Below are 26,331 nucleotides of genomic sequence, written 5' to 3'. Positions count from 1 at the left end.
GTACTCAACGACTGAGCCACCCAGGCATCCCAAAAACTAACTGGTATTTAAATGTAAAGCAAGATAGTGTAGACTTCATGAATGTAGACTTCCCAGTCATACCGACCTGGGTTCAGGTTCTGGCCCTACCACTTATTTAGGCTGTATGATCTTGGACAATTTATTTAATCTAAGCTTAAATTTTCTCATATTTAAGTTTATCCCATAGGTGCTATTGAATTAGATCATGAATACAGGGAGCCTAGTACATGCTTTGTAAATTTTTGTTAACTGTACTCTTACCTGGTTTGGTTTTATATACTGAACTTTTTTTTTTTTAAGATGTTATTTATTTAAGACAGAAAGCACTGCCGGTACGTGCACATGAGCAGGCATGAGCAGGGAGGAGGGGCAAAAGCAGGCACCTCGCTGAGCAGGGAGGGGAATGTGGGGCTCCATCCCAGTGTCCTGGGATCATGACCTGAGCTAAAGGCAGCCACTTAACCAATGGAGCTACGCAGGCGCCTTCTATATACTGAATTTTTAAAGGACACTTAAGGCATCCTTTAAAATTGAGCAAGTTTGGGATGAAGAGAAATGAATATAATTTGAAATGAGGCTATTACCAAAAAATAGAGGACTAGAAAAATGTATTTACAGCAAAGATTCTAAAACGGATTTATCAATAGAAACTGAGAAATATCAACATGAGTCCCATTATTTTGGCAACTTCAGTGACTTCATGTTTTTATATAGATTTTCCAAAGCTCATGATTATTAATATGTGGAATCAATTTAAGGAGGTATTTCTTCTTTTCCTAAATTTTTATCTCTACACTGCATTATAGAAATACATTAAAATTGTACAGCGCTATAGAGAAGGGACTTTTGAATTTATGCTTATGTTTAAAAATTTTACCTTTTATTTTACATGTCTTTATATTTCATTTTTGTCCTCAGATGAAGTAGGGGTATGTAGAGAATATAACAGGGACATGAACTAGAGTAAAAAAATTCTTCTAAATTCATGATTCACAAAGATTAATGGTTTTATACTGGAAAAATACCAGTAAATTAGATAATAATTGAAAAATAGTTATCATGAGTTTATGTTTCACCTTAATCCTGAAAAATTTATTACTCATTTGTTCTAAGGAAAAATTTTATGAAGAGATTATTGAATTTAATGTTAACCTCTATATTTTGGTGAAATAAATTGTGGTAAGTGTTTTCCATTTAATTTCTTTAATTTCCTTCTGTAGAGACTTTAAAAGTTGTAAAATTCTTTTTTTTTTCCTATTGTGAAATGAAAGTGACTCTGGTTCCTATAAGTGTATTCTTTTATGCATATAGTATATACATATTGTATATATAGTAAATACATTTTTTGAGTATGTGTTTATAAAGAGAGCTGGAATGGGTGTATATATTCCCAGTATAGGTTCTTCTTTTTACTTGAAACTATCAAAGCTACTTTTAAAATTAGCTAACTACTGTGATAAAATTATCTATGACTAACTTATTTAAAACTCCTCTTTATATTTGTTTGTTGTTAGCTCTGTTTAATAAATTTTATAACCATAATTAGACTTTCTTAAAAATTAGTATTCAGGGTACCTGAGCTGCACAGTTGTTAAGCATCTGTCTGCCTTCGGCTTAGGTCATGATCCCAGGGTCCTGGGATTGAGCCCCAAATAGAGCTCCCTGCTCAGCAGGAAGCCTACTTCTCTCTCTCCACTTCCCCTGCTCATGTTCCCTCTCTCTCTGTCTCTCTCTGTCAAATAAATAAATAAAATTTATTTTAAAAATTTATTTAAAAAATTAAAAAATAAAAATTGGTATTCATAGGTATTTTCAGATTAACCTGGCTACTTTTATGGTATCAAAAAATTTTCAGTTTCGACTCTTAATGCTCTCTATAAAAACTTGTTCTTTTGGTGATAAATCTTTTTTAAAATTATACCTATAACATGTCATGTTTTGTTTCTTTTCTGAAAAGCAGTTAAGCATACTTTGTTGAAAATAAAATGGATAATGCTTGGTATGATACAGAAGAGCTCTAGATGTGTTTGAGCAATGAAAAACCACCAGACTTCATATTTTGTTTTAGTTATTTCTTTAGTTTTTAAAAAAGGAGTGTTTATTTAAAAGTAGAATGGAGAAGACTAATTAATTTGGAAAATATTTGTAAAATTGAAGGAAGAGCATGATAAAAACTATGTAGTGGTGATTATATATACAGATTGGAAAATTGGAAGGAAATGCATCAAAATAAGTGATTATCTCTAGACTAGGAGATTAAAGAAAGATTTAGAATTTATTACTCTTCCTTTTGTGCATGTGAATTTCTACAATCAATAGTCATTGCTTTGGGCAGCAAATTTTTTAAAAATTTGATATGGAGAATTAAGGCATTTAAATAAGGATTTCATCTTAATTATCTGAATATCTTAAGTGAAAATGTTTCAGTTTATCCAGATAACTAAATAAATTACTTAATTTTATCAGTGCAGATATATTTTTAGGCATATATAAGCACAGCAAAATTTTAAAAGCCGAAGTAAATTCCTGCATATAAGGGAATTTTAATACATGACAAAGCTCTGTTTCAATCCAGTGGGAGAAAATGGCACATATATAGTAAAAGTAACTGACACAACTTGTCTGCCTAGAGGAAAATGTGCAGGGAAATGCTAGGCATTACCAGATTGGGTTGCAAATGTACCTTTTATTTTTGGTGTCGATATTAAGTTTTCCAGAAACTCTTTATGCCTGGGAGATAGAGAATATTGCACAAATATGGGGTGTATCCCCTGACTTAATCACATGACAAAATCAGAATAAGGAAAAGGAGCTGTTGCTTTGCAGCACAGGCACAAAATAATTTCAGAGGGATTAAAAGCTTAAATGTAAACAATAAAATATTTAAAATATTAATCCCCTGAATTTTCATTGTACATACATTCTAGATGTAGTAACTTTCAATGGCAAAGATAAACAACAAAAAGCAAATTCGAAAAAAAGTGTTTGAAGTATGTATAACAGTTAAAGAGTTAACATTTGTAAGAACTATTACATATTAAGTAAAAGTCCATACAATAGAAACATAGATAAACATGTGACCAGAACTTGGTAGAAATCTATTCAACATATGTGAAAAAAAGACATAAAACTTCACTAGCAATCGATATGCTGACAATGAAATAGTCTTTTCTGACCGGCAAAATTAAGTGGTAAACCTACTGCTAGTAGGGATCTGAGGTAGAAGACTTGCTCACAGGATGCTAGTGGAGATGTGGATTGTTAACAGTGTTTTTAGTAAAATTAGTATCTGTTAATACTGAAAATATATATTCTTCCATCCAGCAGTCCCACTCCGTGGCAACTTTTTCTTAGAAATGAAGACAGGTGCCTGAATGGATCAGTCAGTTAAGTGTCAGCCTTGGGCTCAGGTCATGATCTTGGGTTCCTGGAGTTGAGCCCTTTGTCAGGCTCACTGCTCAATGGGGAGCCTGCTTCTCCCTCTTCCTCTGCCCTTCCTCCTGCTCATGTGCTCTCTCACTCTCTCTCTCAAATAAATACAATCTTTTAAAAAAGAAAAAAGAAAGACAGTCAAGCATTTATGTGAATGTTGATTGCAGCAATGTTTTATAGTAGCAAAAACCTGGGAACACAGGGAATGTCTGTCAGGAGTACCATTATATAAATCATGGCACAGGCATGTCCTGGAATATTTTTGAAGTTATTAAAAAATAGGACTTAGGGGCACCTGGGTGGCTCAGTGGGTTAAGCCTCTGCCTTCAGCTCAGGTCATGATCTCAGGGTCCCAGGATCAAGACCCACATCGGGCTTTTTGCTCGTCAGGGAGCCTGCTTCCCCCTCTCTCTCTGCCTGCTTCTCTGCTTACTAGTGATCTCTCTCTCTGTGTCAAATAAATAAATAAAATCTTAAAAAAAAAAAAATGTGCAGGGAAATGCTAGGCATTACCAGATTGGGTTGCAAATGTACCTTTTATTTTTGGTGTCGATATTAAATTTTCCAGAAACTCTTTATGCCTGGGAGATAGAGAATATTGCACAAATATGGGGTGTATCCCCTGACTTAATCACATGACAAAATCAGAATAAGGAAAAGTCTACATTTGGGTTTTAGTTAATAATTAAAAAAAAAACAGATACAATGAGTAACTCTCCTTAGGAAAGCTTTAAGTAAGAATGTCTTTTTTCCTTTCTTTCTTTTTTTTAAGTAAGCTGTATGTCCAATGTGGGCTTGAACTCGTAACTCTGAGATTAAGAGTTAAATGCTGTACCCACTGAGCCAGGCCAGGTGCCCCTCAAATAAGAATGTCTTTAAAGAGGCAAAATTAAAAGTATTGACAATTATTTAATACTTTACTTCAGTCCTTATAAGAGGCTGAAGTTAATACATCGTTCAAGGCTCTAATAGAAAATGGCAGGGTACCTGGGTGGCTCAGTTGATTAAGCATCTGCCTTCAGCTCAGGTCATGATCCCAGGGTCCAGGGATCAAACTCCACATCAGGCTCCCTTCTCAGTGGGGAATCTGCCTCAGCCTCTCCCTCTTCTGTTCCCCTTGCTTGTGCTCTCTTCCTGACACACACACACACACACACACACACACAAATCTTTAAAAAAAAAATGGCAGATGCTTTAGAGTTGGATTTGTTGCATGTTTAAAACATCTGTAAACATCTGTATTTGTTTCTCATGTTCATCTTTTTTGTTTTCCTCTTTTCATTACCAGTATTACTAACTTGATGGTATATATGTTCTTTATTGCAACACATACAGATTTCTTTTTGAAAATAATTGGGATATATGTAAATAGCCAATAATTTTCAAGTAGCGTTGAGAGGCAACATAGCAAGGAGGTTAAGGGTATGAGCACCAACCAACTGGGTCACATCCTGGCTCTACTACTTCGTAGCAATGTGACTTGGGAGGAAGTTGTTTTTATCTGTCTGCATTTTTCTCAGCTTTAAAATACAGATAGTAAAAGTAAGTGTTGTGAGGATTAAATGAATTATATAAGGAAAGTGATTAAATCTATTGACACATAATAAGATCTATATAAATATTTGTCATTATTGTTTAGTTACTATGCTCTTTGTTCAGTTAGGTATATACAGTAATTTTATTACTTGGCTTAATCGTTTTAGCACTTGCTGAATCATTCAGTAATATTTTTAATCAGGTTGAATGGATAATACATGTACAAATACAGTAAAAATTATGTACTTATATGTGTGTGTTTTCTCCTCTCCCAATCCTTTTTTTTTTTTTTTTCCCCCACCTCAAAGGTAGTACCTCTTCACATTGTTCTGGACATTACATTTTTCACTTAGCAATGTTATCTTGGAGATCCTTTTACATTTGTACAGTTGAGGCGACATCATTCTTTTAAATAATAGTCTAGTATTCAGTTGTACTAATGTGTCATCATCATCATATGTAACATTTATTGAGTGTTCACTACTGATCCAGGCACTTTTTTGTAATGTTTTAGTTGTATTCATTCATGGAAGCCTCACAGACACCTTATGAAATAGGTGCTGTATTTATCCCCATTTAATAAATGAAGCAAATTGGGCATGGGGTGGTTAAATGTCCAGCAGTGTCACACAGCTCATAATACAACTCAGGATTTGAATCCAGGGCATCTCTTTGCAGAGTTTATCTTAATACTGCTGAGTATTACAGCTGCTTATACTATGACAAGTTATTTAACTAGTCTCCATAGTAATGGACATTTTCAAACTTTTGATATAAGAAACAGACTATTATATTTTGATAACAGGACATTTTGTACACATTAAGGAAATTCCTGGAAATAGAAGAACTGGATCAAAGGATCTGTACCTTTTGACATTTAGTGGAAATGGCTAAATCACTCTAGAATTTAGCAATGCACAAAAGTGCAGATTTGTCCTCAATCTCATGCTGAAATCTGCCAAATCATTTAGCTTGAGTCTTTGGGAACCTGAGTAGTGAAATGCCTTGAACATTTCTAGCATCCCTGAATTATGAGTGATCTACCATCTTGTGATCACATAGGCTAGCTATCATATCTACTTGGTGTAACAATGTCAGTATAAGAACAAAGTAGAACATTTGGACTTCTTGGTACTTTCAAATAATGGTAAGTATTCTCATTATGATTTGAAGTATTGCTTATGTGATTTATGCATTGAAATGTATGTACCAAAACAATTATGTAAGTGCTTTCAAATAAATAAATAGGAAATCAGATTGCCAATTAATAAGACCATTTGTACATAGCTAAATGTACAAATAATTATGTATTTTCTTGTGAAAAATGGGTTTTCGATTACCTGTAAGTCCTGGTCTTAGGTAGCACAGAATTGGGCAGTGGGGGGTTTTATTCAGCTGAGTAATAGCATCCGCAAATTGTTTCAAATATACTTCTGCTCAGTGTCCTCTGTCTCATTTGTTTCAAGAAAGGCAAAAAATTATCTTTAATTCAAAAAAGCAGGCTGATTGACACCAAATTCTTTAATGTGATCCTAAACAGACACTTGAAATTCAGAATCTGCTCAGGTCCCAACTTAGTGTACCTACAGTGCTCAAATGTGCCTACAGTACTTGAATGCAGATTTACAGTACTTGCTATTGTTCTGCCATGGGTGTGTGTTTTAAATATGATCTCATCCTCACCCGAAGATACTGTTGGATAGGGAGGGTGGGGGAAATACCTGTAATGAGGCAGAGATAAACAGACTATCAATTCTTTATTGTGAACTATTTCTACTTCTAACTAGAGCAGTATAAAACAATAGACAATAACTCTTCCTCTACTTTTATCCTCTAAATGAGTCATTGAACCATAGCAACTTTGATGTCCAAAATATCAGAGCTTTGCCTGTGACTTGGAAGACAAACCTTTCTATACCTCATATTTCAGAAATTCATTTGAGATAAGGTTAAGATTTTTCCGAAATCCTCATCCAAGATATTGCCATTAAGTCCTGTTCTGAAAACATAGATAATTAAGTACTTTAAAGGCATATCTGAGTTTGGTACTCCTGAGCTGTTAAGTATTCCCAGGATTTGCTGAATTTGAGGATATTGAAGTATACTCATACAGCCTTATCGGGAGCCACATAAATTCATTCTAAACAGACAAAAACCTTTTAGGCTGTTTTTGCCAATTCCTCCTGTGATGCTCCTGAGGTTAAGATTCTCTTCTGAGTTTCATAAGCCACGTTTTCTTTTACAACTATTAATTGACAAAATGAATGTAGTATATACTGTGTAAGTGTTTATAACCTGTAGAAGTCATATTGCTAGTGCTTTGTGCTTTTGGAAAAAATAGTTTTACTGAGGTATAATTGACATACTTGCACATATTTAAAGTGTTTGATGTTTTGATACATGTATACACCTGTGAAACCATCACTGCAAGCAATATAGTGAACATGTCATTACCTCCAAAAGGTTTTTTCTCATTCTTCCTTGTAATCCCTTACTTCTGTATCTCCCCACTACGCATTTCTAAGCAACCATTGATCTTTTTTCTGTCATTGTAGGTTAGTTAGCGTTTTCTAGAATTTAATTAAATAGAACCTTTTTTTTTTCTTTTTCTGTGTCTGCCTTTTAGTTAGCATAATTATTTGGAATCCTTCCAGGTTGTTAAGCATTTCAGTGTTTCATTTTTTTCATTGCTGAGTATTATTTCATTGTATAACTATACCAAGATTTGTTTATCTGTTTATCCATTGATAGATATTAGGGTTGTCTTTCCACCTTTTGGCTGTTATAAATAAAGCTGCTATAAACATCCATATGAACGTCTTTGCACATAAGCTTTCATTTCTTTTTTAAATTGTTGTTGTTGTTTTTTTTTAATCTTATTTTTAAGTAATCTCTATACCCAGTGTGGGGCTCAAACTAAAAACCGCAAGATCACAAGTCATGCTTTACCGACTGAGCCAGCCAGGTGTCCCATAAGCTTTCATTTCTTAAGGATAAATACCAAGGAGTATGGCTGGATCCTATGTAGGTGTATGTTTAGCTTTTTCAGAAACTGCCAAGTTGTTTTCTAAAATGCTTGTATCATTTTACATTCCTGCCACCAGTTTATGATAGTTCTAGTTCTATATCCTTACCAACATTTTCTATTTTTTTTTAAATTTTAGCTATTCTATTAGGTATGGAGTAGCATTTTATTTTGCTTTTAATGTGCCTCTTAATGATGTTAAGCATCTTTCATGTAGTTATTTACCATCCATATATTTTCCTTAGTGAAATATTTTTCTTTTTTTTTTTTTAAGTTTTTTTTTTTAAGATTTTATTTATTTTTATTTGACAGACAGAGATCACAGGCAGAGAGGCAGGCAGAGAGAGAGAGGGGGGAAGCAGGCTGCCTGCTGAGCAGAGAGCCTGATGTGGGACTCAATCCCAGGACCCTGAGACCTTGACCTGAGCCAAAGGCAGCGGCTTTAACGCACTAAGCCACCCAGGCGCCCCTGAAATATTTTTCAAATACTTTGCTTGTCATATTAACTGCGTTTTTTTATACCCAGTTTTGGGAACTTTAAAGTATATTCTAGATATGTCCTTTATTACATTTACGCTTTGCAAATATTTTTGCCCAGTCTGGAACTTGGCTTTTTGTTCTAACAGTATTTTGAAGAGCAAAAGCTTGTGATTTTCATGAAGTATAATATATCAGTTGTTCTTTTATGGATTGTGTTTTGAGTATTTTATCTAATAAATCTACCTAGTCCAAGATCACAAAGGAAGTTTATGGTTTTTAGGTTTTACATTTAGGTCTACCATTCATTTTTAGTTTATTTTTGTATATGCTACAGGGTATGGATTGAAGTACCTTTTTTTTGTATTTGCATATAGACTTGTTCTACCACTTATTAAAAGACTTTCTCCACTGAATTGCCTTTGCACTTTTGTCAAGTCAGTTGTCCACTTATATCTGTTTATATAGCCATATTGAGCTATATAAATGTTTGTAGAATTTAAAATCATCATACCAGGCAGAACAATATTTTATGTATTCTTTGTAGAATGATTTGTTTTTTTGACATTCATAATAGGCAAAATAACCATTAAGATTTCAGGATTTTCAGTTTCTAACAAAAGGTTTTATATTAGAAGATCATTCTATGATGATGGTATTTGGTTTTCCTTTGGCCTCACCTAAATACTGTTGTTTTTTATTTTTATTTTTATTTTTATTTTTATCTTGGCCATTAGGCATTAGGTCAAGATGTGTATTTAGTGCACTTCAGAGTTGTATCAGTTTTCACTCAGTGAATGAGCATGCTTATTTCCCACATAACCTTTGCCAGTATTCACTATTTAGTAATTGTCTACTGTGTGTCAGGGTGCTTTACTATGTAATTGGGGTACTCAGCGAATGAGACAGGTCTAGCCCCTGTTTCCCTAACATTTGCAGTCTGGCAGTGGAGACAGACATTGAACAACTCTGTTCACAGATTTTTACTTACAGTAGTAGCAAGTATGACAAAGGAGCAATATTGAAGACTGAACACATACCCAGAGGAACTGGAAGTAAATTCCTTAGCACATCATACTATTGAAAACCTCTATCTGTAATTAAATCCTTCTCTCCCCACAGCTACTTTAAATAAATAAACCCTGGTTGTTATTAATCATGGACTACTCGGCAAACCATTAGAAATGCAACTTCTTGCCCTCTGAATTGGAAATGTTGGTGAACTTTTGACTAAAGTCATACCTTTAAGTCCATGTTGTGAAATGTTTTCTCACCTATACTAGGCACCATTCTTTCCCACCTCTGTGCACACTTTGTCCTTTAGGTCATATTTTCATTGCAGAGATTTTATGAATTCCTGAGTTAAGGGAGAACCTGTTTATGGTGATGTTTCTTTTAACATTAGGCTAATGTGTCTTTGTACACTTTATAAACCTTTTATCTCTTCTATTCCATCCATGAAATAAGTGACAAGACAGATCATTTGAATACATAAATAACACTTTATAATACAAGTGTAATAGCATTTTCACTGCAACACTGTTGGTGCTGACTCTCCTATGTACATTGTTCTCAGATATGTGTATTACTTGTATTTGGCCAGATTGGCTGTTTGGGATATGTTTACTGGGAAAACATTCCAGAAAGTTTCTCCTTAATTAACAGTTGAAAAGAGTGACATAGTAATCATGGGCAGTTTTCAGGAGAAGTTTCTTAGTGTTTTGAGCAGTGGTTGAAAAATTTCTAGGTTGATTACTTTTAAAGGGGATAATGACTGCTGACATTTTTTTTAATTGGCATGGTCACTTCAGCTGCAGTTTACCTGAAACAACCTGTACAAAAGCTACACAACTTTTGCGGTGCTCAGAGGCCATGAAGGTTAAGGGTCCTCTAAGAAGAGAATTTGCTGAGGACAGTGCTTGGTACTGTGAACTTGGACTTGCAGGCTGTTTAACACAAGAAATTTCATTATTATTATTAAATACCCTGAGGGTTAGGGGAAGACTGTAGGATTTCAAATAAATTAATACTTCATTTTGTTATTAGATCTTAAAGATATTTCAAGTTTTTAATTTTTGTATTGTTAAACACATATGTAAATAAATCCTTATCTGCATGTTAAATAGATTCCCAGAGGTACAATTTATAATCAAATGGTTTCCTTGATGGTTATAGGTAATTCTTATGAATTACCTATAATTCATATAGTCTCTTTCATTATCTACTTTATTTATTCTTGGAGTGTAGCCCTCTAATAATTTAGTATTTTGTTACTTTAAATCTGCAGTGATCTAAAATATTAGGTAATATTTTTTAATGTGCATAAATTGAGTCAAGATTATACGAAGGTCTCTTGAAACTGTAGAAACATAAAGACAGTCATCTTAGCAGTTTAGAAATCTGTTTTCTATTTCTTAGTCTTGATTCTAATGACAGTTGACAAGTCTGACCTTCTGTATAAATATTATACTGTATTCAGTTCTAATACTGTGTATTATTATTTCTAAGAAATACATCCCCCGCCCCGACATTTTAACAACTGTGAAATTAATGTCCTAAAATTTCTGGAGTATAATTGAAGAGTATGTTATAGTTGATGGTATCTTAGATTTAAGTGGGAAGCTGTCTCATTACCCAGCAAGGAGAATTGTTAGGTAAGCTATGGCATTCCTTTAATCAAATACTACACAGTTTAAGATAATACTCATGTGAGAATTCTCACAATAGGTGAGAATATATTACAGTATTGATTACAAGAATGTCAAAAATTGTGAGGAAATAGGTCAACATTTAAGTGATGAGACTTTTGAGTATTTTTAAAATTGTAAGCATATTGCTTTTGAAAATAAACTTTAAAAATTATGTAATACATGCTTTTTTTCTTTATTATTTATATCATTTGGCTCTCTTGGCTTTTTACATCATAGGTAAGTTAGGAAATTAATCAAGAGACTTTCTTCAGGGATACAATTTTTTTCAACCTGAAATCAAGAAAATGTTCTAAAAAGTCACAAAAAGTCTAATGGGATAGTAATATTAGCTTCACTAGAACTTTTTTACACTCCAGTTTAAGTTTTATCCAAGAAGTAAGAAAAATAAGAGGAATTTCTCGCTTGGGTACTATTTATGTAGCTTCATTGTTCCAAATTTATGACAGTCTATTAACCAGCAAGTTTCCACTACTGTTCCCTGTTATTAACAGTAACAGAGGGCACCTGGGTGGCAACTGCCTTCGGCTCAGGTCATGATCTTGGAGTCCCAGGATCGAGTCCCACATCAGGCCCTCTGCTCATCAGGGAGCCGGCTTCTCCCTCCACCCCTCACCCCTTACATGCTCTCTCTCTCTCTCTCAAATAAATAAAATCTTTAAAAAAAAAACAAAAAACCAGAAGCAAAACCAGTAACAGAATTCGGTCCGTTTTCATTAATATTCTTATTTGCTCCAAAGATATTTATTTTCCACTTAGATATGCCCATTCATTTTGTACTTCATTGACAGTCTGTCTGTCCATCCTTCCTTCCTTTCTCCTTACTTCCCTCCTTCCTTCTTTCTTTCCCTCCTTCCTTCCTATTATAATAAATTGGTTAGGTTTGTATTATAAAGCTAGGCACTAATAAAATATGGCATTTGCACTGTTCTTTGAGAATTTTAGTGTTAGGTGATACTTGGGTGTCTCATTTGGTTAAGCATCCAACTGTTGATTCTGGCTCAGGTCATGGTCTCAGGATGGTGGGGTCAAGCCCTGCGTCCGGCTACATGCTATGCTCTGTGAGGAGTTCTCTCCCTCCACCCTTCCCTAAACCGCCCCCCTGTCTGTCAGATAAATAGATAAGTCTTTCTTTCTTTCTTTCTTTCTTTCTTTCTTTTTTTTTAAGAATCTCAATTTCTTTAGGAGATGGGTATTTTAGGAGCAGTCAATTCCTGGTTGTTGTTCTTATTCTTTAGTTTGTGAATGATCTCTCACCTTTTTTTCATCTCCCTTTACCTGCATATTAACCTTTGTAATTTTTTTTAAAAGATTTTGTTTATTTATTTGACACGGAGAGACACAGTGAGAGAGGGAACACAATAAGCAGGAGGAGTGGGAGAGGGAGAAACAGGCTTCCCACCGAGCAAGGAGGCTGATGCAGGGCTCCATCCCAGGACCCTGGGATCATGACCTGAGCCACCCAAGGTGCCCCAACCTTTGTAATTTTAATATAGATTCAGTTACTAATGAAAAACAGGCACCCTTGACTTTTAAAAAGAAAAAGTAATAGAGCTGTTGGCTGAAATAAGGTGTTTTGAATTATTTATGGTAAAATGCCTATGCGTTAAAACAAGAGTAAACTGGGCTTCACCACTGTATAGCTCTGTTGTCTCAAGAAGGTGGCTTAAGTCTCAAAACCTGTCACCTAATCAAACACCACCAATGTCATAAGACTGTTAAGTGTTAAATGATATGTGCCCATTTTTTAATATAATGCCTAAAGTGTAATATGTGCGTAATAAATAGTAGTTGATATTATCTATTTTCATTTTCAGACATTTTTATCAAGTTACTGCTGTGCAAGGCACTGTGCTGTGTGGGAGGAGGGGCCAGAAAATAATAAACATGCTCCCTGAAAGCAGGGATACACAAGTATATTCATATAATGGTTTATCATTGATCATAGGCTTCTAGCCTATAAATTCATATACCATAGAACTTACACAGTAAATCAAGTATTTGGGGTTCTTAGCTAAAACTTTGGGTTATTCCATACTATAGTACGATTTTATTTATAAAAATTTGAAGTAAAAGGAATCTTAATTGCTTATTTCTAGAGATACTGTAAAAATTGTGGGCAAGACTGTCAATAAATCTAAAGCATATGTAGCTGATAGTTTGAATTTCGTTCCCCACTTAAGCGTTCACCTAACTTTTATAGTTACTATTTCTTTTTTTTTTTTTTAAGATTTTATTTATTTATTTGACAGAGAGACACAGAACACAAGCAGAGGGAATGGGGGAGGAAGAAGCAGGCTTCCCGCAAGCAGGGGAGCCCGATGTGGGCCTTGATCCCAGGACTCTGGGATCATGACCTGAGCCGAGGGCAGCCGCTTAATGGCTGAGCCACCCAGGTGCCCTAAAAGTGTTTATTCTTGAAACTCTTTCCTTTCTTCTTAGATTGGTTAATTTAGTAGACCAGTAAAAGCAACAAGGACCCAGATGCGAAGTGGCCTGTCTGCTTAGATTAGCTCCCCATGAGGTCCCAAGTTGGGTTCACATCCCATGCAGATGAACACATCCCAAGGGGAAAAAAGTGTTTCTCATGGCCTGTATCTTTTTAAAAAGCAAGGAGATTATTTCCACAGGCTTTCCAACAGACTTTGCCTTTCCTTTATTGGTCAGAACATCATTATATGCTCATTTCCAAACCAGTTATTCTCAAAGAAACTAGAATTACCTTGATGGCTTACCAAAATTGGAGCCAACTTAGGGTTTTGTTGGCAAGATAAAAATAGAAACTAGCTAAGCATAGTCATCTGCTACATAAACTTTTCTAATGGAGTTGCTGGGTGGGTAGATTAAATAAAATGAATAGGAATGTGTTTCACAAAATGATGTGGTACTGTACTAGAATACAAGGTAATGTTATTAGCTGGAATTCTACGTATTTTATAACTTTTTGACTAACTATAAGAATGTCAAACAGATTTATGATACCTTTTTCTAAGAAGGTAAACTGTGTACAAAATGAAGTATGAAGTGCCCCAGGATTTTATATGTAAATAATATTGTCCTGGAATCTTGGTATGTAGCTCTTACATAACACCTCATACTTTCCCCCAGCAGACCCTCTTCTTTCTGGAATGACGAAATTACTATACAGTGTATTAACCAGTAGCAATTTAGAGAGGACCTTGTGAAATGAAAGAAACAGAACTGGGCCTCCGATGTCGTGATTTGTCACTGCAGTGTTCTGCAAGGTGGAGGGAGTGATGACTCATAGATCAGATCGTTGCCTATGCTTGGAGTTTTTACCCTTATACAGCAGGATTTTGTTTTGTTTTTAACTCTTTATAAATATGGTGGAAAACCCTACAGTCTATGACTATAGGAATCTTGGTTGTAAGTTGCATTTACTTTTTATCCTCGAAGTAGGAATCAAGCACATAAAGGCAAAATTTTTATGTAATCATTAAGTTGATTTCTCTATGAGTACAACTATATATGCCACATTATTTTAAAGTAAGCAATTGTTTTTAAAGTAGGTATCGTGCTTTTTTTTTTAAATGATGGGAAGCAACAAGAATAGGTGTATGTTGTAATAGGAAGGAGTTATTAAATAACATACAAAACCTAATGTAGCATGAAATCATGTTATCTTGGATATTATGGAAATTTGAGATAGGATTAATTTTCAGTGTACTGTAACTTGCAATATAATTTGCTTATTTCAAGTTAAGATGTTGTGGGATGCCTCTATGTGAAAAAGCATTAAGTAGTGAAACAAAAGATTTTAGTTTGGACTATTTTTATTTTCACTATTTTCATAGATAACAATAAAGGGGTGATTAATGGATACAAAATATTATGTTGTATGACCATATATATCAAACTGCCAAATGCTTAGCCCTATTCAGTGATTAAGTCAATATAAGTCTATCTAATGAATAATTTTTATTTTGTTTGCTGTGGGAAGGAAGCAATTTCAGATTTATCTTATAAAACAGATATTGTATATAATGGAGTACAAAGCTTGCTTAGATTAAGAGAATATACAAGAGCATACAAAGAAATTTTCCTGGGGTTGCCTGGGTGTCTCAGTTGGTTAAGGGCCCAACTCTTGATTTTGTTCAGGTCATAATCTCAGGGTCTTGAGATAGAGCTCTGCATTGGGCTCAGTGCTGAATATGGAGCCTGCTTAAGATTCTCTTTTTCCCTCTCTCTGCACTCCTCCCCTGCCTCCTGCTCACTCAACCACATGCATTCTCTCTCTTTCTAAAAAAAAGAAATTTACCAGCTTACAGTAGACTGGTATAACATCCTGTTCTCTGTCAGGAAGATTGGGAGAAAATAGAGGGGTATTTATTCACTGTTTACTTGTTTATCTCGTATTGGGGTGCTTTGGTGAAAAAGCTTTAGAAGTACAATGGGAACCCGTAGTGCTGTGGGAATTGAAAATTTAATGTTCAAAAAAGCTCATTACCTTGGACCAGTTCATGGAAGTTTCTCAAAGTGTATAAGTTAGATCCAAAAACTTTCAGACCTGGAAAACTTATTTTCCAACTCTGTCAGAGAAAGTACTTTAGGAGTTAAATAAACTCTTAATTGGGACTCTGTTCCTAGAACTACTGATGATGGGTTCTGAGTTTTATGTTGAAGACAAAAGCAAGTTCCTGGAAGAAACTAAGGCTTTGGTTGTATGGGGACCTGACCTCTATGTCAGTTGCTTGACTTAGCCCAAGTATTGTCCTAATTGCCCTAACTTTCTAAAGCCACTTTTTTTTTTTTTTTAAAGATTTTGTTTATTTATTTATTTGACAGAGATCACAAGTAGGCAGGGAGGCAGACAGAGAGAGAGGAGGAAGCAGGCTCCCCACTGAGCAGAGAGCCCGATGCCTGCCGGACTCCATCCCAGGACCCTGAGATCATGACCTGAGTCGAAGGCAGAGGCTTTAACTCACTGAGCCACCCAGGTGCCCCTCTAAAGCCACTTTTGTATTTCTTTCCTCCTTTGCAGAATAACTAGTTACAGGATAACTAAGAAAACAGGCCAAAGATCATTGTGGTTCAAGTGTGAGTCTCAGTTTTAGTTATCCAGGGAGTAATTATTCACTTTATTCATTATTTGAGCACTTGGGGTTCTCTGGAATCAGATGCCAAGAAAGAGTTGTTTAAGATGTTCATTAGGGATCAACACATGTGAAACAAAGAGGGCAGATGCCGAATTGGGCAGAGAAGTTGAAATGCCGTTCAAGCCTGGAAAAGTTCTTAGCTGACCCTGTGGCGAGATCTGGAGTGAGTCTTATGAGAGTATTCCACATCCGGTTGACATGGCTGGATTTTTATACCTCCAGTGTGCTCGATCACCAAGTGCAGGTGGCCAGCAAAGGCTGTGATTGTGGGCCAGGCAGCTCTCTGCATCTGAGGCCAAGCCTGAAGGAGTGATAGCTACTGGCTATCCACTGGGGACACTCCCTGTCCTTTCTTGAAGGGGAATCTGGATGCTTCATCTTCCTGTCTCATTTGATAACACTGTTGCCTGGAGGCAGAGACTATTGTCCTTCCTGCCACAGAGGATTGTTTAGAAGCAAACTGTAGAAATCAGCCTAGTTAATTGAGGCAGAGAGTGCAGGGTCTTAATAAGCCTGGGCATTGGAGTCAGACTGCTGAGGTTCAAATCCCACCTGTAAAGCTTGCCAATTTTGTGAACTTGGGCAAAGTTACTTAAGTCTCCATTCCTTGGGCTTTCCATTTATAAAATAGCAATGGCATTAGTGGGTATGAAGTTATTAAGTAACTCTTCACTGAGTGCTTATTTTCTTTGCTGAGGCACTGTTTTCTTTGCCCTCGTGAAACTTGCACTGTAGGGAGTGACCCACGTAATAAAAAAGTGAGTTAAAAAGAAAAATTATATTCTTTCAGGTAGTTAATTGTAAGTGGTATGAAGAAAAGCAGGGTAAGAGCATTGAGGATGACAGTGGGACCAGGGGGATTATTCATGGGAGTGAGGAAACACTTTCCAGGCAGGAGCACAGCAAGCGGAAACGTCTGAGTTGCTGGAGCCGAGATTAAAATTTAACTGTGTTAAAGTATCAGAAATGGACAAAAGTCCAGGGAATGCCTGTATTTTATATTTTGAAAACTCATGTTTTCATGACTTTCTTATTCTGTCCTGAGAGATAGATTAAGAGCTGGTTTGGGGATGTATTTGCAACCATTTCTCTGCCTGTAATACAGTGGAATAGAAAAAGCTTAAGTTATGCATAATCATTATCAGGTATTTCTCCTCTTAACATTGACTTTAAAAAATAAAATCATCTTGATTTGCTGTGTAAGAATATTAACCAGATGAATGCAAGTTTGTGGATCTGGTGAATGCATATCTAAATTTATAGAATTATTATTTAGGCTCTTAATTCTCTTACTAGTTTGATACCACTATTTCTAATGTCTGCTGTCTTTGGCATAAATAATACATGCCTAAAAATAATACAGTTAAAAACTACAGAATGATTAGTTTCCATGGTGGCTAGGATTAGTCAGCTGCGTGATAAACCCACAAGGTAGCTGAATCATGAATAAGCCCTTTGATTTCCGCTAATCATTGCTCATACATTTGGAGGTTCTCACTGTTGTTTTAAAGGGAATGTATATAAATACTTATTTTTAAAAATGAGAACAGATACCTGTATTGCCTCATGAACTTTCTCCAGAATACCTTCATTTGAATCATCTGTGAGGAAGATTTGATCATCTGTGAGGAAGCTCTACTAAATGTCTTCTTGTTCATCCTTAAAGATTCTGCTTACTCTTTTCTAAGTCATTCCTGTCCTGCCCAAGTCCAGGTTTGATGCCTTTGCTTTATGCTCTTCCAAATCAGCCTGACAGCTCCTAAAGGAGCACATGTGTCACTTGTTGTTACTACATATTTGCCTTTATATCCCACCACGCCAGGAATTCCATGGGGGAGAGATTGTGTCTTACTACTCCCTTACATTTTATATTTTCATTCTGTAATACACAGCACCTGGCACATCCTTGATGCTTAAAAATCTGTTTAGTTTTAACAGATAAAGTTATGGTTAAATACACTTAATAGCTAAGAAAAAAACTAGCCAAGGGACTAGATTGGTTCAGGTAGCAAGAAGGTAGAAATATACTAGGTGCCTTTTAGATACTAGCCAAGATTAGCTTGTAATAACAGAATACAGTTAGTAGTCATCACTATTACTTTTCTGTTAGGCTTACTTTTGGTCCCATGCAACAACCTCATTAGATTTTACAGATGAAACTGAGGTTCAAAAGTTTGAAAGAATTTGATTTGCCTGAGGATATAATTTGTAAATTCAACTCAGTTCTGTCTGACTCAAAGCCTTAGTCTCTGTTTCAATAAAAAGAACAGGACAAATGAAATGGTACTCATCAGTTCTCACTTGTATAATGTTTAGAATACTGTTTTTTATTTTATTTGCTCCCCTTTAGAAGAAACATTGAGGGACACCTGGGTAGCTCAGTTGGTTGAGCCTCTGACTCTTGATTTTGGCTCATGTTATGATCTTCCAGGTTGGGTCATGGGATTGGACTCCATGCTCAGTCTGCTTGTCCCTCTCCTACTACTCACCACTCCCCTTCCCCACATTCATGTACTGTCTCTCTCAAATAAATAAAATCTTCAAAAATAAATAAATAAAACAAACTTTGATATTATGAAATCCTCCAGAAAAGAGTAGCCTTGGGAGAGATCTGAAAAAATTTTAGAAAGTTAAAGGCACTACAGAGAATTCCCTTGGAAGATGGACATCCTCTTTGTGGCTATAGCAGTTGGAAGAAATAGGGCCAGAGGGTAGAAGCAATGGGGAAGTAGATTTTTGTGGGATATAAGGCACTAAGAGGAGATTTAAAAAAAAGAATTGCTTTTTCAACATTGAAGCCTTGCTTAAATAGTGGTATTACTGATGAAATTCTTAAAAGCATTTTATATTTCACAAGGAACATTCACAGTTATAATTCAGCCACAACTGTGGCATAGATATTAGCATTATTCCTACTTTTCAAATGAAGGTACAAAGAGATTTTGATTTGTCCAGATCCTCCTGCAGCATATCACTGGTAGAACCAGGGTCTCCAAAGTAGGCTGACTCAAAATTTCATGCTCTTTCCACTTGATAGGCAGGTGACCATGTATCATGCATGCTATGTAGGAAATACCGTATTTGAGGAAAAGTTAGACTGTGATTGTCACGTTGTCTTCTGACTCTGAAAATTTTTTTCTGAAGATTAAAATTAGACCTCATTTGTTTGTTCACTACTTCTTTGAAGACTTGTCTAGCACATTTCCCAAATACAAGTCTGTCTCTAGGGCACCTGGGTGGCTCAGCGGGTTAATAAGCCTCTACCTTTGGCTCAGGTCATGATCTCAGGGTCCTGGGATCCAGCTGAAATCAGGCCCTCTGCTCAGCAGGGAGCCTGCTTCTCCCTCTCTTTCTGTCTGCCTCTCTGCCTACTTGTGATCTCTCTCTCTCAAAATCTTCAAAAAAAAAAAAGTCTGTCTTTAAACTTTGGTTTTTTTTCTTATTATCTAAGTGGTCTCCAGAAAAATTTGTTCTTTTTGTATTCCAGTCTTTTGCAGTTCCTTAGCTGCTAACTTAATAGGCCCTTCTGCATCTTGAGGAAGCTGGAAAATCCTAGTAAACCAGATTCCCCTTTTCTTTACTTCCTTCCTCCTCTTCCTCCCTCCCTTCTTCCAATTTAATTTTCCTACTGAGAACACAAAAATCTTTATCTCTCTTATTGTGACACTTGGACTGTGGTTATCTGGTTTATTTTTTTCTTTCTAATTCAATTCCATTATTTCCAGTGGGCATAAGTATACCCTACCGTTTATCAATAAATAACCAGCCTTGATAGTCTCTACCTTATCACCAATGTCATCTTTAAGTTCTTGATACTTTTCTTGACTGTTAGAGAAACCACATGGAGAAACAGTCTCCTGGTTCTCCATGTGGTTTTCATCTTTGTTTTCACTCATACTTGTTTCTTTAATCAGTTGGTTCTTCTTTATTAACTTTATCCAGCATTTCCTTATTAACTTTATCCAGCATTTCCCTTCTGAAGAGTGTATCAAGCCAGAACTCCACTGTTAACGACTTCATTGTTACACTCTCCTCCCCAGTTCTTCACTATCTTGGTTAATGGATTACAAATTGTGCCCCATGGAGTATGTGGTTCCCTAGTGATCCTTCAGTGGCTCCAGAAAGACCAAAACACTACTCAACCCTGCCTGAATTAATCCCCAATCTCAAGGTTTGTTTTTGCTTTTTCTGTTCTGTATTTTTTCTATCTGGACTAAACTTACTTTTCACCTATCTGTTCCCCTTACCTCATCCATATTGGTTTGTACATTTCCCACATCTGAATCAATTTCTTCTCTGCTTCCAGTGTGTGGTCATTTTGGAAGGCAGCTGTGCTCACCACTATACTACCAATGCCCAGTGTGTTGTGATTTTGAACACTAAAGTCATTTTGCTTTATAGTACATTTGTTTAAAGCCAGTGAAAGCTCCTTTTATTCATAGTCCTTATTCCCTAAGTTCAACACCGTGCCTTTTCAAATAGGAGCTCAATAAACATTTAATAAATTGAATTCCATTGACACTCAAGCCATAACTTTCCAGAGCTTTTCAGCTTCTCATCTTGCCTGCATTCCTTCCCCTACTGTAATCTGTTAGTTGAATTAAACATCATCCTTCTCATAACAGTTCCCACTTGGTTGTTTCCTATTGTATATAGGCTAAAGTCCACTTGGCATTCATTTCAAGACCCGCATATTAATCTCTACCTTTGCATCCTTATTTTTCACTTCTACTGTAATATAAACCTTTTATTCCAGTCAAACTGGTCTGTTAACTGTTCTTGCAAATTTTATTTCCATTCTTGGGGCACCTGGGTGGCTCATTGGGTTAAAGCCTTTGCCTTCAGCTCAGGTCATGATCCCATGGTCCTGGGATGGAGCCCTGCATTGGGCTCTCCGCTCAGCGGGGAGCCTGCTTCCTCCTCTCTCTCTACCTGCCTCTCTGCCTACTTGTGATCTCTGTCAAATAAATAAATAAAATCTTAAAAGAAATTTATTTCTGTTGTTTTGTTCTTGTTATTTACCCCACTTGGAATGCCTTTGCTGTCCTCCTTTTCTTAGTTTGTGCTAATTCTGTCTGACCTTCAAGAATTCTTTCCTAAACATTCTAATCTTTGTAATTTTAGTAAATAAGTGTGTATTATTTGGTACTCAAATATTTATTGATCTTTTACCCTTTATGGTTGTTTGGGGCATTATGAGCTTTTTATATGTACATGTATTTTATCTCCCTTATTAAATTGACAGTAATTATTAAGTTATACCAGCAATCAAAAATAAACTTTATGCTTTGGGATCTGCAATCAGTTTTCTGTTTGTTCTTGAACAGTTCATTCTTTGGGTTTTTGAGATTGCACACCTACAAAGTAAAGAAGTTGAACTGAATTTCTTAAACTGTTCTGTGATCTGCTTTTAAAAAAAAGAGGAAGGAAAAGGGAAATTGCTTTCAGAAAAAAAATAAAGATAATACATTAAAAAATTTTTATTGTAAGATATAGTTTGTCAGAAAAGTTATAAAGACAGGTAATACATTAAAATACATTCATGGTAAGATTTAATTTGTCAGATGGTGAAAGTAAAGCAGGAAAGAAGAGAGGTGTGTTGCAATATAAATGGCCAGAGAAGCACCTCAGAGAAGGGGACATTAAGCAAAGACATGAAAGAGAGATGGGGGTGGCTATCTAGGAGAAGAGTACTCCAGGCATGGGGACAAGTACAAAGATCCTGGGGCAGAATGAACGTGTCTTTGAGAATTGACAAAGAGTTCAGTATGTGTATGCAGAATGATTATGGAGAAGAATAGCTGGAGAGGTGGTTAGAATGGTAATGGTAGGGAGGACAGGATGTAGGGCTGGATAAACCATTGGAAAGACTTCACATGGTTTATTATGTTCCTTGGTATTTTCTATGGGATACATTGCATAAGAATATGTAATTTTGAATTTTAATAACTGTAGACCATTCAGGAATGAGGTACTTTTAACTATTTTAGAATTTTATATTTTACTCTAAAGAAGTGGTAATAGTTTAGAGTTGACTACTTATGTCAATTCTTTTGCTTTAGGGTTTGTGGTTATAACTTTTTTTTTTTTTTTTTAACCATAGGTAAATTAACATGATGGATTTCTCCAAGCTACCCAAAATACTTGATGAAGATAAAGAAAGCACGTTTGGTTATGTGCACGGGGTCTCAGGACCTGGTAAGTAATATGTCATAATCTCAATAGTAAAGAAGATTCCTAACTTCAATTAATGTCTTTTTGAGGTGTATTAGGTAAAATATATAGGTTTCTGTTCACCCATATGTCTTTTTGTCCCTAAAAGATTTCATAGTTGCTATAAGACTGAGTTAATGCCTCCATCATAAGAGCTTCTCTTGCATTCGCTATCTTAATTTGATAATTTTTGGATGCTAATTTGTAATATCCTATTTATTATGTAAGTGTATAATTGAAGTTCAGAGTTTTAGATATGTCTGTTTTTTTGTTGAATCTGTGGTCTATATAGCTTTTAGTATGTAATACCTTGCAGATAATAGGCATTCAGTAAATATATGTTTATGTGGTTTGAACTTAAATAATTTTTTTCAGAGCTTTTCTCAACAATATCCTTGGCTCCTTGCATATATGAATCCTTCTGAACATTTATGTCAGATATTGCATAACTAGCTATCTGTGGGAAAGAGGTTTTATGATGTGAAAAAAATAGAAAGCAGTTTAAAAACTTTGTTTATTCTCCCAGAACTTGGGGTACTGCATTTTAAAAGATAAATCTCATTCTAATATTCATTTTACTTCAACTACAAAATATGATTCACTGGTTTTCCATAGGTAAACCACTCATTGATTTATAGTCCTTAGTGCCATGAATATTTTTCCTTATGTCTTTTTATAAACCTCATGCTATAGGCTTTTTTGTTTTAATCACAGTAGAGGTGATGACCCCTTTTTAGTTTTTGTGCACATGAAGTCAGTCAGTCACAGTGTTTATTTCTTCCTATGAAGCTTCTACAGCTTAGAACACGGTGTCTTGAGCGTGAACTCATCGGCAAAAATACTTTTCACTGTCTTCAGTCTCTTGCCAACAGGTTTCCTCTTCATGATCAGAAGGGTCTTTGGGAAAGTCAGGCAACACTCAAGAACCTTTAGGGAAGAGACAAAAAAAGAACACCATCAGGGGCGCCTGGGTGTCTCAGTCGTTAAGTGTCTACCTTTGGATCAGGTCATGATCCCAGGGTCCTGAGATTGAGCCCCTCATCGGGCTGCTTCTCCCTCTCCCACTCCCCCTGCTTGTGTTCTCTCTCTCTCTCTCTGTCAAATATACTAAAATCTTGGGGTGAGGGGAGAAAAAAGAATACCAACAAAAGAGTTTAGGTCAAAATACTTTTCTGAAACTTAGAGTAAACTACTCCTGGAACCTCTTTATTATTCTTAAGTACTAAATAAAATGGTAGAGAAATGGCATACTTTGGGGTTTATGAAATACAATTTAAAATTTTAGGGGCACCAGGGTGGCTCAGTTGGTTAAGGGTCAGACTGATTTCGGCTGAGGTCACGATCTCAGGGTTGTGAGATCAAGCCCACAGAGTTGGGCTTCATGCTGGTTGTGGAGCCTGCTTAAGATTCTCTCTCTTCCTCTCCCCTCCCTCCTTAAACGAATAATAAAATAACATTTTAATTGTCTCTATCATTTCAGTTCATCCTAATTATTCTTACACAGTAGTATAGAGTTAAATATTATGAAATTAACAAATATTTATTGTTCTAATCCAAGTTAATTAAGTATTAATACTTTAACGCTTTCCACTTGAATATTAGCTAATACATAGTTCTAATTAATTGCATCAGAAGACTAAATACTAAAAATACAGTTATACTTATTAATTGAAACTTCACCCACTGGTGATGACTGATTATAAACATCCTTTGAAGGGATGAAAGATCTATGAAAAATATTATTATTTTTTAAAGATTTTATATCTTAGATAATCTCTACACCCATTGTGGGGCTTGAACTCACAATCCTGACATCAGGAGTTGCATGCTGTGCTAACTGAGCCAGCTCGGTGCCCCTGAAAAAAATTTTTTTGATGCATATGTGAGTTTTTCTAGGTAGAGCTGTCATTAGTTTATCAAAGGTGTCCTTGTCCCAGAAGAGTTTTAAGAACCAGTAATATGAAGTGTTAGAAATGAAAATAAAGATGTTATTTTATATATTGTTTCTCAAAGGAATGGTGACAACACAGCGAACTGATAATTGTGTTGCATTTTACCATGCTACTTGCTAAAGTTCTTGTTCTAACTTTGGTTTAAAAATTTTTTTATTGTTCCCAAATCCATCATTTCTTGCTTTATAGCAACTTCAGTTGGTCAAAATTTTGTCTCAGTGCTGCTAGGTAAGGGTTTGCCATATAGAACTTCAGAATTTTTGAAAATAATTTTCATGTGTATTATGTAAATGAAATGAATAAGCTTTAGCCTAACAGATTTCTTTTGTTTACCTGTATATCATCTGCTAAAAATGCATATTTTTGTGAAACTGTATATATGTTTCATAGCAGGTGTTTTATTTTTCTTAATGTGTGAGAGAGGTGTGTTACTGGATTGATCAGATATTTCAGTTACCTGTAACTGTTCACAGAATCTTAAGTTACCAAATACTCATTTGTTCTTTTCAGTGGTCACAGCCTGTGACATGGCAGGTGCGGCCATGTATGAGCTGGTGAGAGTGGGCCACAGTGAGCTGGTTGGAGAGATTATCCGATTGGAGGGTGACATGGCTACTATCCAGGTGTATGAAGAAACTTGTATCCTTTTTGGTTCAATTTCTTGTCACTTTCTACAAGTCCGAATTTAAGGATTTATGGCAAAGGTGGAAGCAGCAACAAGCAGTCACATCAAAAGCATGAAATCTTGGTGTTGTAAAGAAACCTGATTTATACAAGAATTTGAGGAAAGGTACTAGGAATTACTGATCTTATTTTAAGCAGTTAGTATTGTCTTCTGAACTTTTATTGCCCTTTATATTTTGGTAGTTCACAAACTTTACGGGAAACCAATTACAGTTTTTCTTAAGAGTAACATACTGTAGAGGAAAGCATAAACAATAACAACATCTATTTTTATGGTTAAAATTCTCTGATCATGATTTCTGTTTAAAATAGGAAATTTTATGAATAAGTCACTACTCTATCTTATCCTAATAAATGCTGGATGACATGTTGCATTATAACTTTAGCACTAGGGAATTTTTACTACTTGTTTGATTATCATACTTTTGGCTTTTAAACAAAGTATTTATTTTTAGTTTTCTATGAAAAAGAGATAACGTGTTAGGCTTTGTGAAGAGGAACCGCTTTTTTTTAACTTCACTTACATATTTTACTTAAATTGATTTTCAGGATCAGCGTTAATTCTTATTTATTACTATTATTTGAAATTTTTTTTTTTATTGAAGTAGAGTTGGCATACAATATAATACTAGTTTCAGGTGTATAACATAGGGATTTGACAGTTAACATTCTTTATGAAATGCTTACCATGATAAGTGTAGTTCTCATCTGTTACTGGACAAAGTTATTATAATATTATTGGCTATATTCCCCATGCTGTACCTTTTTATCCTCATGATTATTTTATAACTGGAAGTTTGTACCTCTTAATATCCTTCACCTATTTTGCCCATCTACCCAACCTTCTCATCTCTGGCAACCACTAGGTTGTTCTCCGTATTTAATGAATCTGTCTCTGTTTCTGTTTCTGTGTTTTCATTTGTTTTGTTTTCTAGATTCCACACATAAGTTAAATTATATTGTATTTGTTTTTCTCTATTTTTCTCTGTCTTACTTCATGTTTTACTTCATTTTTCTCTGTCTTACTTCATTTTTCTCTGACTTAACTTCATGGACCTTCTAGGTCCACCCATGTCGCAAATGGCAAGATTTCATTATTTTTTTGTGGCTGAGTAATATTTTATTGTGTAATATAGAGTGTGTGTGTGTGTGTGTATACATACACA

General features: G+C 35.4%; 1 protein-coding gene across 3 annotated transcripts in view; it reads left to right on the top strand.

Annotated features, from left to right (window-relative positions):
- Positions 1-26,331, top strand: part of ATP6V1A (ATPase H+ transporting V1 subunit A) — a 61,949-nt gene that overhangs the window by 4,678 nt on the left and 30,940 nt on the right. For all 3 annotated transcript variants that reach the window (XM_059164088.1, XM_059164085.1, XM_059164086.1), the window contains 2 exons: positions 22,420-22,514; positions 24,992-25,120. In XM_059164088.1, the coding sequence (XP_059020071.1) occupies positions 22,430-22,514; positions 24,992-25,120 (214 nt within the window). In that variant the 5' untranslated portion in view covers positions 22,420-22,429. The remainder of the gene's footprint in view (positions 1-22,419; positions 22,515-24,991; positions 25,121-26,331) is intronic.

The sequence above is a fragment of the Mustela lutreola genome, chromosome 2 (genome assembly GCF_030435805.1).
Source record: "Mustela lutreola isolate mMusLut2 chromosome 2, mMusLut2.pri, whole genome shotgun sequence".
Lineage (NCBI taxonomy): Eukaryota > Metazoa > Chordata > Mammalia > Carnivora > Mustelidae > Mustela > Mustela lutreola.
The sequence above is the reverse complement of the archived record's forward strand: the minus strand, read 5'-3'. Positions and strand labels throughout refer to the sequence as shown.